Source organism: Parasteatoda tepidariorum, chromosome 7 (genome assembly GCF_043381705.1).
Source record: "Parasteatoda tepidariorum isolate YZ-2023 chromosome 7, CAS_Ptep_4.0, whole genome shotgun sequence".
Lineage (NCBI taxonomy): Eukaryota > Metazoa > Arthropoda > Arachnida > Araneae > Theridiidae > Parasteatoda > Parasteatoda tepidariorum.
The window spans coordinates 59,213,061-59,229,717 of NC_092210.1; the positions used below are offsets into that span (position 1 = coordinate 59,213,061).

Below are 16,657 nucleotides of genomic sequence, written 5' to 3' on the forward strand. Positions count from 1 at the left end.
AATTTTTTCCTGACATTCATGAATTGTGAGAAAGCTTTACCTTTAAAAATAGATAAATGAAAGTTGCAATTTTTAAAATTGGTTGAATAATGAAATAAACATTCAAATCTATGCACACAAAAAAAGGAAGTTGCCTATAGACACATGGCAATTTTTCCAAAATGATTTTTATGCTTGCACTATACAGTTGATGAAAATATTAAGCCTCTCCAGAGTTCATAGTTTTTATTTGTGTTATCTATCTACCTTTTTTTATACGTAATTTTTAAGTTTCTGTGACAGTTTTCAATTGCCAGTTTGGTAAAAAAATTGAAATGACAGAAACTGACATCAAAACCATCCTTTTTGAATGTTTCTTTATGCTTGGTGCTTTAATTTTTTAAATATATATATTAAGAAAAGTAGCTATTAAATAATCTTTTTATATTTTCAAGTATTATACCCTGCTTGTGAGAGTTGGTGGCTCCTCATGACATCGTAGTGCATTGTCTGAAATTCACTAGTTTAAATTATTTCATTCTTTATTTTCTCTGATTTTTAAAACCATCAAATGTGTTTAATTACTCAATTTCTTATGTTGACTTTTAGTACTAAAAAACCAAAATAAAGAGTATCAAGTTAAATTATGAAAAATTAAAAAAAAGTGCCAAAATTTTTCTTTTTCTACTTTTAACATTTATTTCTGGTATATGTGTGCTATAAATTTTAAATAACTATTCTAAATGTACCAACTTACTACTCAACTTATTTTACTGTGTAGATTCAATATACTGCAGCCTGAATAGTCATTGCATGAAATTTGTTTAAATAAACTATATTTTGCAAGCAATGCAATATTAAGTGCAATTCATTGAATGTTGTAAAATTTGAATTTGCACGAGCTTGAATACTTGTACTGCTGTGCAGTTGTAAAAATAAAAGGTAAAGTGCTCCACAAAAGATATACACTTACCTTGTTTTTTCAATTGTATGATGATATACACTTAGTTTACTTTAAAGCAATATGTAGTTTATAATTTTTGTTTAATATAATATAACTGTGTTTGATATTTTTTACTATTCAAATAATCATCAATTGCTCAAATATTAGCTCAATTTGTTTTTCCAGTTTGATATAATTGAAATAAGCAAATGTTCATTATGAGAAATTAGTTTCAAAGTAACATTTAATCCCTTTGTATTTTTATAATATGGTAATAATATTAATTTCAAAATGGAAATTATTTACTAAATTATGAATAATATGGTATATTATCTGCTTTTATTAATAAAATGAGGCTAGTTTTCATTGTTTAAACAAAATCCTTTATGTACCTATTATTGTAATAAAAGTAACCTTCAAGTTATGCTTTATGTTGTACTTGGAATAAAGATAATTAAAGTAAATACTGTACTCTTTCTGTAATTTTAATAGCTATGAAATATTACTATTTTTGAATTTCATCTATGTACATAAAAATCAGCTAAGTAGGGACTAATTCACAAACTGATCGAAATTCCTAAAAATCACATGACTCTCTTAAACCAATATAAATTTATAGCCAAATTTATCTCTTATTTGTTCTTGTAGAAATCTCGCCCTAGTCGTAGATTCTGAATAAACATATTTTTCATGTATTTTTCTCACATATAATAGGATCCCATTGGCATCCAGCTACCTACAAGGAAAAGGAAAGCTCTGTTGGTCAAAGATACTGCATCATCAGATAAAGAGGCAACTCTAAATTAACATTTTAGACTAGACATTCAATTTTAAACTGTTTCCTTTTTTTTTCTCAGTTCTTGGAAACATTTTTTAGAACAGAGAAAGACACAGCATTCAAAATTTGCATTTGTTTTCCAAATTTGTAAAATCTATTTTTAGCATCTTTTCCTTAGTCTTAAAAAACATCAGTGTAGGAAATACTGGACAAATGTTAACCAAACAATATGATTAATGTTATTTTATTATCACGTTTACCCAAAGACGTAGTTTTCATTAATACTTACCGGTTCAACCATGGTAATTAACCAGCAGGAATATGAGATTTACATTTGCACGGAATTCCCTACTGTAGTTCAAGTATTCACTGCACTGATTTTTTTAGGGTATGTGGCCATTGCAAAGTATTTCCAATATTAAAGTTTTTTATTATCTATCCTGGGCGTGAAATTCGAAACCGCTGTTTTGTGGTTTAAAACTTTTCCGAATTCTAAAATCGACAATGAATTGTGTCAACCGGATCGATCTCTGGAAAATGATGCAGTCATTCATTCCTTACCACCTTAACCCATCAACAACAACAAAAAATCCTTTCACATAGGAAAGCAATATGTAATTGAAATACTAAACTATACTTCAATTCCAAACTGTTTTTTTTTTTTTTTTTTTTTTTTTTTTTTTTTTTTTTTTTTTTTTTGATCAATCAGAAAACTGTGCCGGTAGGATTTGTTTATATGAGTTTAATCCCTCATTCTTATTTGTAGTAAAAAATAGTCATCATTCAAAATTTAAAACTGAGAAATAATCCTTTATTTTGAAGCTTCGTTATTTGTTTTGTAAAAGAATTATGGAATACTCAGTTTATTTACATTTCCAGTCCTTAACCCACGAAGTACAAGCGATATTTTGCAAACATTAAGAGCGACGCTGATGGTTTTAAATAGTCTTTTTTAGTTTTTACCAATCAATGCTTTCCAGCGGTTTGTAATTACAATTTAATAGACAGACAAATAATAATAAATAAACTATTTTATTTTCTTATAAAAACAGTAAATTCATAACTTATAAATTAAACAAAAATCCTTTTGCAATCTTTCTAAAACAACCTAAAAAATCAGTGTAAATATTAGATACAGACATTTGTACAAAATATATCCCAAGAGTATTAATGTAACGCCCTTGACGAGGTGTGCAGCGAGGGTACGTCTGAAAGAGAGAAATAATCATTAAAAAAAAAACTCATTCAACCTTTTTCTTACCGCTGATACAACGGCTGTTTTTCCAAAAGATCCATTGTCATATAAAGAGATTTTTTGTTGTTGATAATATACTATTTTTATAACTGCTTTGAGTTCGCGACAGTTACTCATGACTGTCAAAACAAGTTTAGCCCCATTAAAGCCCAGCCTTGCCTATGCTTAATCTGAAAATGACGCGAAACGTCAGTGTAGAAGAGCCACAATTTTGTGAAATTGAACAGTTTGTGGTCTAATTTTTTAATTTAATAACTTACTCGAATGCTGCATTATCAGAGCTCATAAAAAAATGTACAAAAACTGAGAAGAATAAGGTAGAGATTTTCATCTAAGTGGGAAAATGTCACAAATATTTAAAAAAGGCTTTATAACTTTTAGAATATTTAAGTTATTTTTCAGTTCTAAAAGCCCTTGAAAATCTTACAAAATATAATACTTTTTACAGTTACAAATATAATACTTTTGCCTGTATTAATGGATTTGCTTCACATTAAATCTGCACCAATAACCTTTATACAAATAGTGGTGTATTACTAAAATCGAGCAGCATTGGCGATATCATGGTGACTTTTTACATTTCTTCTAAACGAATTAGTACCATTGCCTTGCTTTTTTGTACATATATAGTAGCAATAAAGGAAACGAAGGAAATAAAATTAAAAATATGACCACCGAAGCCGACGTCTTTAGGGGGTACCTGCCCCGGTAGCCATAAAAAAAATAAAAATAAAAACATTTCTAATTGAGGGAGAAGCAAATGCCTAAATTAACTCCCTCAGTACCCCGATGGTTTTGTATAGAAGTCCAGGAAAAAACATGAAATATGGGGCCGGTACCCCCTGAAGACGTCGGCTTCGGTGGTCATATTTTTATTTCCTTCGTTTCCTCTATATTACCTATTACCAGACTTAGATAAAAAAAATTTCTGCGAGCACAAAATCTGAATTAAAAAACTTTCTGCTCACATTTTTCAACTTATATGAAAATCAGATTTTTTTTAAATGTTAAATTTTTATAAAATTCTAAATTGATTTATAAAACAGGGATGAATTTAGTAAAAAGCCAGCAAAGCTGAAAATAGATATCCAATAATGTTATGTACAAAGCGATTTCGTTAATTGAAAAGAAAAAAAATTTTGAGCAAGATAAAAGTTTATGTAGAAAGCATTTTCCACAGAATGTTATCGGCGTTTTAATAAAAATATCGATGTGAGATTTCTTTTATTTAAATTGCGTAATTAGAAATCTCAATGAGTGATTTTTAAATCAAGCAAATACGAATCCAGATATTCTATTTTAAATTCACGTAAATACGAATCTCAAAGTTTCATTTTAAATTATGTGAATGTCATGTTAAATCTCGTTTGCTTTGGCAGGAAAAAGCTTAAAGATTTCTTTTCTCGGGAATTTGAAAGATAAATTTTTTTCACACTTTACAGATTTTTTTCTTAGATTACCGCGATGATAACAAATTTTCCGTTCGTATATATTATACAGGTCTGCCTTATTATCAAAATTAAGCATCATTGACATTAAAAATATTATGGAAGTTTATATATTTCTCCAAAAATAGGAAAGATTCGGTATTTTAAATATGGTATTACAGCACGCATTTGTCAAATTTTAAGGTATTACTTTTGGACGTTATCTATTTGCGCCGATTCTATAGTAAAACCTATCATTTAGATTTTTTGTCTACCCTTCTAACATGGCGTTTTGAATTCCAGATGGCGTTTCCAATTACTTAATGCGCACTTTTTATAACAAGTGAATTCAGTTAATTTACTAATATTAACTTTATAATACGGTAATTTCGATGGGTAAAAAATTCACCTAAATAAACATATTGATCGACATTCAAGTGAAAAACGAAAATTACTTGCCGTTTTGGAGCAGCAAAACTTATTTTTGTAATACACGTTTTTTGTTCAATTAATATTGTTAGAGATTTGGAGCAGCTCGGAGCCATTTTGAGGGGAAAATGGCATTTTGGAGCAAGCTAGAACAGAAATTTCGTTTTGGAGCAATTTGAACAGCTGTTCCAACCCTGTATTTGTATTAAAATAAATTCTTAAATTTTTTGACAAACCGTTACTATTTTTGTCAAATTATTTTAAGTGGAAATTTTTGCAAAGGAGCTAAAATAAAGTTATATTTTTATAATTAAAGACCCAATTCAGCATATAATCTAAGAAACTTTAATGTAGTTTGGCTAGTTAAACGAAACATAGTGTGATACAGTTAACAGGAATTAGGCGAAATTGTGGTATTTGACTCAGATATTTCTCTAGGGGACAGTTACCATTTTGTACCACTTTAGATACCGGGGCTAGTTTTTGATTCAGTCAAACAATATTTTTGCATTTCATGAAGAAAAAAAAAATGTACCTTTTTGCTACAAACCCGTCAGTTGTGAACATAGTTCAAACGAACAAAAAGGGCAGTGTTTTCTTTATTTTTTAATAGAGAAAAAAAAAGTACTTAGTACTAAAACTAGGTTTGTGACTTAAGACTAAGAGTTATATTGAAACTATGCAGTTAACTAAATATCGCAAATCTTCAAAATTCATGATGTTGATGAAATAATAAAATTTGTTTCATCATTTACTCATTCGAACTATTTTCACATTTATTAAATTATCGATAATTATAAGAAGACAAGCATTCTAATCATAAAATAAAATTACTTTTGATATAAATATTTTTAAAATAATCTTACTTTATAACTAGTTCCCTTCTTTCTTTTGGTGTCAGCTTATCAGTAACTTTCCAATCAAAATAAGGGTTTGCATTTGGAATTTCGTCGAACATTTTCACTATATCTATATCATCTCGGTACATGGAAAATATCTGGTAAATAAATTACAATCATGACTACATAAGTTCAATCCTTTTTTTGGTAAAATTGCGTTACAAAATGTTACTTATTTTGTTAAAAGAAGCTCATACTAAATCAAATTTATGAAAATAATCGAATGTTGAAGGTGAAGAAGTCGCCACTTTTTATAAAAAAAAAAAAAAGTTCTAGACCGTTCTGTATGTAAAATTGTAAGTTTTATCTTATGCACACAAAAAAAAAAAAAAAAAAAAAANAAAAAAAAAAAAAAAAAAAAATATCCAAAATTATAATTTCTGGCTGGGTTACTGAGTTAAGTATTATAACAAACAACGTGTATGAATCTTCGAACTGAAATTCGTCGAATAATTTTTTATGTGATTATTAGCCCAAAATGCATGCACAAGAAAATGAACAGGGCTTGTAATGTGGGGAGAGAAAAAATAGATATATCTCAAAATGGATATGGCTTGACATATATGCTTTCCATGCTAAGAAAATAAAAAGAAACAAACAGACCCTCAAAGCTTGAAGACTTATGTTAAACAGAAATAGAAATGCTTTCATTTATTTAGATTGTAGTTTAAAAAATCGAACAAATGCTATGCCCATTTTCGTAATTAGCTGTCATTTTTTAAACTCAAATTTTAAACGAGATACATTGTAAACATAGCACAGAACACGCATTTTCAAAAGCACGTGTTTTGTGCTATGTCTTAAAAAGTTCAAAAGAATCGCTTTTTCAAAAAAACATATCTAACATTCTTTGCTTATTATTGCCTCAAAAACTATCCATTCGATTTTCATTCTGTTTTATTAAGAATTAATAAAGATAAACGGATTATCTAAAATGTAGAGTACTATTTTGTGTTTTTTTCTGAAGTTCGTATTTCATTTTAGCACAAGATTTGAAAATTTGCTTTTAGATTCGAGTGACCAGATCTTTGTTTTAAATTTCAGCTTAAAATTGCACAGCGTTTTAATGAGCTAAATCAACATTCTCGTTAAATTATCATTATATATTAGCATCAAATTAAAAATAGTGGATGTATATAACTGATAGAATGTTCATCTTCCATTGGAAGATGAATTTAAAAATTTCGACGCTTTTTTCGATCGATTTCTAGGAGGCGCAGCTTATTTACCTTCTGAAGTTCAATATCTATAAACATAGTCTATTGCCTGCTACGAAATGTTTTTCAAAACTATCTGAACTCAAATTCTTTTCCGTGATTATTAGATATGACATGTATGTCACTATATACGAAAAACCACGAGTGCAGCCGAAAAGCCGTTTCGGTTGTTCAACCTGACGATTTATTTTGTTCAGCTGTGCAAAAACTATGGATAAGACTGTCGGGTAACTATAGCAAACCCCCCTCCTCTGCAGTTATGTTATGCTAATTGTATTGTACGCACTTTTAATCTTGATTTCTTTTTAATAAATATTTTTATCTTATAATCGCCATAATTTCTTCCTATTCGAATCAAAAGAACCCTACAGTTTGGTGTCAGAAGTGTGGTTGTTATCATGGCGTTTTTAGGAAAAGGCTTAAAAATAGACTTTCAATTCATGGCTACGGAAATGGGGGTTGAAAATGTTAGTAATTTAAAAGTGTTTGAGTTGAGAGAGGCCATCTTAAAGAATGAAGATTTTTGTAAAGAACTCTTAAACACTATTATAGACGAACGTAAAAGGGAAGATAGAATCAAGATAGAACAAATTCGACGAGAAGAGCAAGAGAGAGAAGAAAAAATTAGACGAGAAGAAGAGGAAAGAAAAGAAAGAATGATTCGTGAAGCTCATCAGTACGAATTAGAAATTAAAAAATTAGAACGGTCTACAGAAAATCTCAATCATGAAAACGAAACGGAAAACTGAGTTGAAGTAAGTCATAAAATTCAACTAACTCAAATAACACCTAAATTTGATGAAAAACACGACGAAATGGGATTATATTTAATAAATTTTGAAAGAAGAGCAGAGATGGCTCAAGTACCTAAAAAGGATTGGGTAGCGTACCTTTTAGCTGTTTTACCGGCAGAACTGTCAAATATGCTAGCAAGAGAAGAACCTAAGGATGCTAATAATTATGAATTTGTTAAAAGTCTGATCCTAAAACGATATAAGTAAAATAGTGAAAAGCTTAAACAGTGTTTTTACAGACATCACAAGTCAAATGATAAATCTTGGAGAAATTATGCTCAAGAACTGATTAGTTATTTTACCGAATGGATCACAGAATTGAAAATAGAGACATTCCAACAACTCAAAGATTTAATAGTGACGGAACAACTGAAATTTAGAGTGCCTGCTGAAACAAGAGATCATTATTTAGAAGATTGGCTTAAGTTTACGACGCCATACGAACTAGATGATTACGAAAGTATTAAAGAAAGTTTTAAAAGAACGAACTTTTCTCTGGCCGAAATCGAAAATAGAAAAGAAAGACAACCTTTTGGAAAAGAATACGAATTCTGACGGAAATAAATATGACACGCCGATCAAGGCCAAACCGCAGTGGAATATGAAAAAGATAAACAAAATATCGTCTGCAGTTCCCCCTCTTCGCATTTATTACTTTTGTTAAGATTAACACGAATATGAAAATTGTTATTTGACGCCAGTCGAAAAGAAAAAAAAATTAAAAGAGCTCAACTGATGTTTCGTTTGTTATGAATTAAATTGTCGTAGGAATTTGTAATCTATGCTGTAATATTTTCAACTCTCCCTTTCATGGAACACTTTTACATGTTAATTTAAACTGAAGAAAGAAAAGGATGCTTCAAATGACATTTTAACCGCTCCTGTCAAATTTCTAATTGGTGAAGAAAACGATAAAGGAAATAATTATGTTGACGCACTGCCTATAATAAAATTAAAAATAGACTCTTACATCTTGAACGCGGTAGCTGATACAGGATCACAAATATCTGTAGTCAAGACCTGTTTGGTTCCAGAAAAATACAGGACACCGCATGGAAGTGTAGTATTAACATGTGCTTTCGGACAAACTTTAAAAGCTCCATTAATAAACTTGCCAGTAACTAAATGTGAAGATAATTTGAAGGACCAATTTACATTACTTGTGCCATGGTACCAAATTTGTCAAGCGATGTTATTATCCGTAAGTGCTCTAAAAGAATTAAATTGTAATATTGAGACTGTAAATTTAATAGAAGGTGGAATCAAAAATAAGAAATTGGAATGTAACACGCTAAATGGCGAATTGCCGTGCGACAAAACGATAGACGATAATATCGGTCTAAGCATGTTATACGATAATCAAGATAGACTTAGAAACTTGGAATTATGAAATAAATTGTAGTAAAATATACCATGCAGGCAGACTTACAGGTTGAAAAACTAGGTTAAAAAAAATTTATGAACTTGACGAAAAAAATTTCCTGAAAATTCCACTTTGTCCAAAAGTTATTGCAATTGTAAGCACTTCTGCGGGATTTTTATACTATTCTTTTGCTTTAAATAATACTTATTATATTTAATAAATATTTCTTTAATATATAATTATTTATACAATTGCTCTATAAAAAATTTATTTCTCTCTAGAGATCTTCATTTTATTTCTAATCAACTACCGCAATGTGCCTAACGCAGTTTTCATTGCATTGCTTCTCTTTCTCATTTGACCTATCCGAACGGCAATGGTATTACCCATAAAGAGACGAAAATGAAGATACTTGTGTGGATTGACATTGTTAATTTTTTTCGAAATTTAAACTTTCAAAATTAAAGTCTACAAAAAAAAAAAAGTTGAGTTACTAACATTGCCTTGTTGATTTGAATTTTATATCTCAAACCTTTTTTTTTCTTCTCAAATTTAGATGTGGGCATTTTGAGAAGGATAGAAGATTGTTTTTAATGTACATTGAAAAATTAGAGTATTTTCAAAATCTCTAAATTTCTTTACATAAATATTAATGTTGAGCTTCTTAATAAAAAGTGTTGAATTTTTTTCATGAAATCAAATATAACCATTTTATCTTTCAAAACAGAAAAAAAAAATTAATTTTAGTTATTCTTTTGAAATTATCTATATGAATTTCATCATAAAAAACACCGAGAAGCAAACAATAAAATATAAATAACCCCAATAATATTAATTCGAATATTTTTTAAAAAAATGACTTGGATATTTATTTTCTACAGACATAAGAGTGTACTAAATGATTACGAAAAATATAATTCTGAAGTTATTAGTTTCTCCGTTGCTTCGAAAGGGTAAAAAAGAAAAAAAATATTCTCGAGCGAACAGTTTTCTTTAATTTGTTTTTAAAAAAATTATCCATATGTTTGATATTTAAAACAAAAAAATATTCGACAAATATTTGGATATATAACAATAAATAAAATAACTGACTTCTTTATCTCGGGGATCCATTTGTTCAGCAAGTGCAATATAATTTTCTTGTTTAAAATCAATTTCATTCCTGAGAAAGAAAATCAATTGGTCCACCAGTCCATCCAGAAACTTATACAATTTAACCAACCTAGAATGGAAATAGATTTGAAAACGATATTTAACTAATGTATTTAGGAAAACTACTGAGACCCCTGAAATAATTTATGTGTCTTAAAAGCAAAGGGCATGATATTATGAACCAAGAATATAAAAGGGATAACAAAATACCTGAATTTACTTCCTTTGAGATAGAGTATGGCGTCAAAAACATAAGCAGGGAGATAGTGCTCATAGAGTGCCAATAATTTATACAAGTATGCGTTATTTACAAAGACGATCGACGGCATTTGAAAAGACTTCGGAATCAACTGCTTAAAAGCCATTTCTTTCAAAGTCTTGGAAAATAATTCAAATGTTACATTCCATGGTCCTCCAGTACAATTGATGATTGAAAGGGATGGTAGTCTAAATAAAAACAGTTTTAGGGATTAATTTAAGCAACAGACAATTAAAATTATTAATATAGAAAACTTGTTATGAACAAAATTGTATATAAACTTTTCGGGGAACTGACAAGAAATACTTTGGATCTCTTATTCATTGTTTCACATAATAAAAATATTAACTATTTTTTCTTGTAGAAATCGCGAATTCTGAACGAATTAATTGAAATTTCATTTAAAGTCAAATGGATGGAAACTAAATCATTCGAAGAAAATTTTAATTACGGTCTTACTGATACAAAGTCGATTTTAATAAGGAACACTGACAATTAAAAAGCTTCGTGAAAAATTTGCTATGAATAAAGGTTTAATGAATTTAGAAACATTTTAGAAAATTTATTGCAGAACATTTTTTAAAAGCTCTTATTTAACGCGAATTCAGAACAAGAACTTACAAATAGTCCGTAAAATCATTTATTTCTTCACAATTTCTTGAATTTTAGTAAAATGGTTATTCAAATAATTCAATAAGAATCACATTTTTCCTGCTAATCCTAGATCTATATTTACTATAATTCAAGAATCTGCTATTAAAAGGCGCCTAGACAGGGGTGTCTTTTGACTCGTTAAAGGGTCATCAGCACGTGGTCCACCAAATCATTTAATTCAGTTTAAATCAATAACTCGAAAATATAAGATCTCGAGGAGACAAATTAAAATCATCGAAATTCGGGCTTTAACTAAGTTATTTCAAATATTCCATTGAAAATAAAGGAGGGTTAAATAATTGAGAATAACTTTCATAAAGTTTAAATATCTACTATGTAGTAAATAAATCGTGGATACAAGGGCGCCGGCAGAATAATGAAAAAGGGGGTGCAACCCTCTAACAAACAAACCGCCCCCCCCAAAAAAAAATTTACAAATATTCTGTTATTACTGTTTTGTTATTACTTATATAATCTTACTTATTACAATCTGTTAATTTTTTTCAACATACATTTTTTCATTGTTAACAAGATATTTAAAAAAAAGTGCGAATTTCTTGTACTTGCAAATTTTGCCACGAGAAACTATTGATGGCGCTGGCATAGCTACTGACTTTGAAACACAAATAACTACAAACAGTAGTTTCGTATACTAACGTGTTTGTGCACGCTTAAGATTTGTATTTGTTGTGTTGATATTTATTGAGCTTTAGAAGATTTTATATATATATATATATATATACTATGTGTAAAGATCTGCTCTTACCGAAATTCATCACTGAAGCTACAACGTGGTACGAAATGTGGTGGAATAGAGAAAATTCTTATGAATCCCTTGAATACATCGATTTGGTAATTGAGGGCACACCGTTTTATCCAGCTGTAGCGGAGGCTATCAAAATTGGCCTAACTCCTCCAGCTACTACGTGCACTATTGAACTCACTTTTAGTACAATGCGACGCATCAAAACATGGAATCGGTCTACAATGTCTCACGAGAAATTAAGTAATTTGTACATGCTCAATGTGCATAAGAAAAGATTCAAAGATGACTCAGAATTCATTGAAAAAGTTATAAACAGATTTGGACAGCAAGCAAGACGATTACTATTCTTGTTTGATTAAACAATTTTTTAATTGTTATGTATCAATAATTATTTAATTACTTGTTTTTGAATAAAAATACTTTTAATAAAATTTTTTTATAACAAAATTGTTTTTCTGTATCTGCTTAATTGTTTAGAAAAAAAGCCAGAGGGGTGCAAGTGCACCTCTTTGCACCCCCCTGCCGGCGCCCTTGCGTGGATACCTTTCTGTAGCAACGCTCCAGGCTGCTGCAACATGAACATTAGCCACAATATCTACTGGTACCAAGTCAAAACGAGAATTCATATCAGCTACGAGAACTCTAATAAAACCTTTTCCGATCTGCGAAAAACATTCTGTTATAGTTACTTCATTATAAGGCTCTAAATTGCAGAAAGTTTAAACATCAAATAAGCTAATTAGTGTTAGTTATTAGAATCAAACACACAAACTTATTTGCTTTGAACAAATATACCTTGCTTTTTCCGTCGGATTTGGATGTTTGACAATTAAATTCTAGGGGGAGGGGTAGCTGCAATCTGAAAAATATAGTCTTATGACTTTAGTCACATAGTCTGTGGAAAATTCGGGTTTCATGTTTATTTCACTTTTCGCATTTTCATTCATCTCTAGAACTAAAAGCGCATTAAAAAAAACAATCTTACTTATGAAACTCATTTACTCCAGTTTTTCTTTTCTTTTTTTTTTCCAATGCCCACCTTTTTTAGAATGATCCACCTGGACATAATACAGACATTTGAAGGGCAGATTTGTTGGCCACTCTTTCAGGGGTACCATATTAGGTGGGCCAACGTTGCTCCCACAGTAAGGACAGATAGTGCAGAGAATGAAAGAACATCCATTGCCGTGCCGGAACCTTTCTGATGCAAGGGCAGTTTCCTAACCCCTACACAGGCCGGTCGGCTACTCAAAAGTGGTTCCATGGAAAATATTTTTAATAATTTACTATTTTTTATTATTTTCTAATAATCTGAAAAAATGTTGGGCATACAAATTTTTACTTTATTTTAAACTATTTAACTTTAAAAGTAAACTATATAAAAATTTAACTATATCAGTCGAAGTCCTTCAGAAACAAAAAATTAATAAAACTGCGAATTTTTTATAATTTTTGTTGTTCAAAATTTGTATTTTGCTATTTAAAATTATGTAAAAACTTTTATACCAAACAAATCGAAAAAAAAAAAAAATAATAACTCCAAGAAACATTTTAAATTTCATTAAGCCAGTTTGCTAAGAGTGACGATTCTGGCAAATATACCAATATATAGCTGTGCCAGCCTATACAATATCAGTATAATGAGACACTAATGGCTCAGCGATATAGAGAGGCTTCCTAAGACCCATTTTTTGGTTTCTTGTGGAGCAATATCTGAGAACTTATTCATTCTTATATATATATTTATATATAGATCTTCTATATATAGGTAACGCCAGGCTACATTATGCTCAGAAAGTGAAGAATTTTCAAGGCAGGCATCGTTTGATTAGAATGTATCTTTCATTCTTTGATTTGATTTAATTCGTAGAATCCTTTGATTAGATTTAATTCGCATCTTTTAATTCTACAACAATTTTCTCATTGAGAAATTATTTTGCTTATCATAATTCAAGAATTTGTTACTTACAAATAAGTGCGTGCAAAATATGTTTAGTTATTTAATAATATAAATTCAGATAATGATTTTCCTAAACAGTTCATAAATTACAAGTCCAATTGAATTAAAACCATAAATTTGTAGTTTCAGTAAATAAATGTAATATTGTATTATATATTTGTATTTCTTAATTGAATGAAAATTTTTTTCATCAAAAATTCATTCTGGTCGTAATTGCAGCTAATGAAATATTAGTTATATCAGTCTGTTACAACATAAACGGAATATAATGAAAATTTTTGAGTTCAGATTTTGTTTAAATTCAAATTGCCACTGCAAACTTTAAAAACTGAAATAAAATAAGCACTAACAAATCAGACCCCATCGAATTACTTACATAAGTCTTTGGCTAAAAAAATGATTATATTTGGATTTTATAATTTGTACTGATTTTAGAGGTAAAAACTTTTTGTTTCCTTGTCTAATCATAAATTAAGGAAATTATGAAAATTGAAGAACTTTTTGACAGAAATATTGTGTGGTTCCTCAAAAGGAGTGAGCCGGTAAACGAGGCATGTAACGAGCCCTCACCCCCAGATGTCATCCCCCCCTCAGTCGAGAAAACTATCCCCAGATGGCGCCACTGGCGCATCAGAAGTAATAACTTTTTATTTTTCAAAAACTTAAAAACAGTAGAAGTAGAAGTAATGTAACTAGAGACGCGCCATGCAGCGCTAATACCTAACTCAATGTTTTGATCACTTTATAATCATCATTTACCATTTCATGTAAATTCATCTTCATCTATTTGTAATTAAAACCAATAAAGGTTTATGAATCATCAAATTGGCGGTCTAAAGGTAAGTGGAACATTTTCCACTATTCATATTGAAAACAAGAATTCATTTAGATTGAACAAGGCACGTGATGAGGTTGCTAGTTTCCGACCTATCTACCTATATTATAAGTCTGATTTGATTTCACATTTCGTAAGTATGCTGTATTTAGATCTGAAAAAAGACCGGACTTCTTACGGAAAGTAATTTATACACTATTCTACTAAACACAATTTTTTGTTTATTAAATGCACAGGAGTCGTGCGTTTTTCTTTTTCATTAATTGACAAATACTGTCAAGAAATTTTAATTATTTGTACAATATTCCTTATTTCTTTTCATAACTTACAATATCTACACTGATTATATCAGTTTTTTAAAACAAAATCTTAATACACCCTAATTATTTTAAGTGAAGTGCTTTCAATAGTTGTTGCATCACTTTAAAAAAAAATGGGGCAATTTTTGATGGTGATGGAAGTTTATTAAAATACTGAAGCGCATTACGAATTTCGTTTTAAGTGTGACAAAAATGTATTTTTCTTTTTTTTTAACTTAAGTGTTTAAAAATTTTATTTTATTTCATTTTTTGTTTAAGTCGGAAAGAGATCAAGACTTCGATACGCCATAAAATGAAGACAAATTTTGTATTCAAGAAATAACTAGTTTTTTTTTAAACTAACTAGTTGTTAACTAGTGCAGAGCCTCTTCGGATATAGTTTGTGTTTATGATAGTATCGAAATTTCCATAGTCATTAAGCCCAGGTCTCCAGTAGAGATTGTATTTTTGTGGCTAGTTTAATAGGGATCGAAATTTTGACTACTTTTCTTTTACACACATACACAAGTAGGGGAGAGTCGGGTAGCCCCGCCCACTGTCAATTTCATATGTATAGAATTGTAACGAGCCCTCATCCCCCTCATACCAGGAAACTACCCCCAGATGGCGCCACTGGCGCATCAGAAGTAATAACTTTTATTTTTTTCAAAAAACTGAAAAACAGTAGAAGTAATGTAACTAGAGACGCGCCATGCAGCGCTAATATCTAACTCCATGTTTTCATCACTTTATAATCATCATTTACCATTTCATGTAAATTCATCTTCATCTATTTGTAATTAAAACCAATAAAGGTTTATGAATCATCAAATTGGCGGTCTAAAGGTAAGTGGAACATTTTCCACAATTCATATTGAAAACAGGAATTCATTTTAGATTGAACATTTTCTGGCGCCCGAACAGGGACCGCCATTAAGAGATTTCTTGTTTATTTTCGATTAGAAATTTAGTTTCATAGAATAGTGACTTTAAGTGTATAAATAGTTCGCTTATAAATTAAGATGGAGAAATCCAAACAAAAGCGTACTACGATAAGGTCATTAACAACTAAGTTATTAACCAAAATCGAAAACATTTATCAAGACGATAAGGTTACAATAGATGAATTGGATGAGTTAATGTCTGAATTAATATTAAAACAAGAACAATTGAAAGAAATTGATCTCGAAATTCAGCAGGGTATTACGGATGTAAATGAAATCGATACAGAAATTATAAAGTGTGATGAATATTTGACAAATATTGTACGAAGTAAAAGCAGATTAAACAGAAAAATAGAAAAACTGTCGATAGTGTCTCCTGAGTTAAATTCGAACATTTCCGAACCGAAGATAAACACTAATATAAGAATAAATGAAACTTCTTCTGTGAAACTGCCTCTTTTAACTATAGAGAAATTTTCTGGCGATCCTGCAGACTGGCAAAGATTTTACGATCAGTTCGAATCTGCCATAGATAAAAACACTGGTTTGTCGAATGTTGAAAAGTTTAATTACTTGAAAACATATTTAGTGGGATCGGCTTCAGATGCGATTAAAGGATTCAGTTTAACAAATAATAATTATGTATCAGCAATTGAAACATTAAAAGAACGCTTTGGCAAGAAAACGTTGATAATTAACTCTCA

General features: G+C 29.7%; 1 protein-coding gene across 2 annotated transcripts in view; it reads right to left on the reverse strand.

Moving 5' to 3' along the window:
* Nucleotides 1–2,716: 2,716 nt before the first annotated feature.
* Nucleotides 2,717–16,657, reverse strand: part of LOC107439335 (fatty acyl-CoA reductase 1) — a 32,884-nt gene continuing 18,943 nt past the window's right edge. Inside the window, exons 8-12 of one of the 2 annotated variants that reach the window (XM_016051895.3) lie at nt 12,459–12,577; nt 10,447–10,683; nt 10,177–10,306; nt 5,678–5,808; nt 2,717–2,908 (exon numbers count right to left, since the gene is read on the reverse strand). In XM_016051895.3, coding sequence (XP_015907381.1) covers nt 2,809–2,908; nt 5,678–5,808; nt 10,177–10,306; nt 10,447–10,683; nt 12,459–12,577 — 717 coding nt within the window. In that variant the 3' untranslated portion in view covers nt 2,717–2,808. The remainder of the gene's footprint in view (nt 2,909–5,677; nt 5,809–10,176; nt 10,307–10,446; nt 10,684–12,458; nt 12,578–16,657) is intronic. The other variant, XM_043040133.2, reaches the window with a different exon arrangement.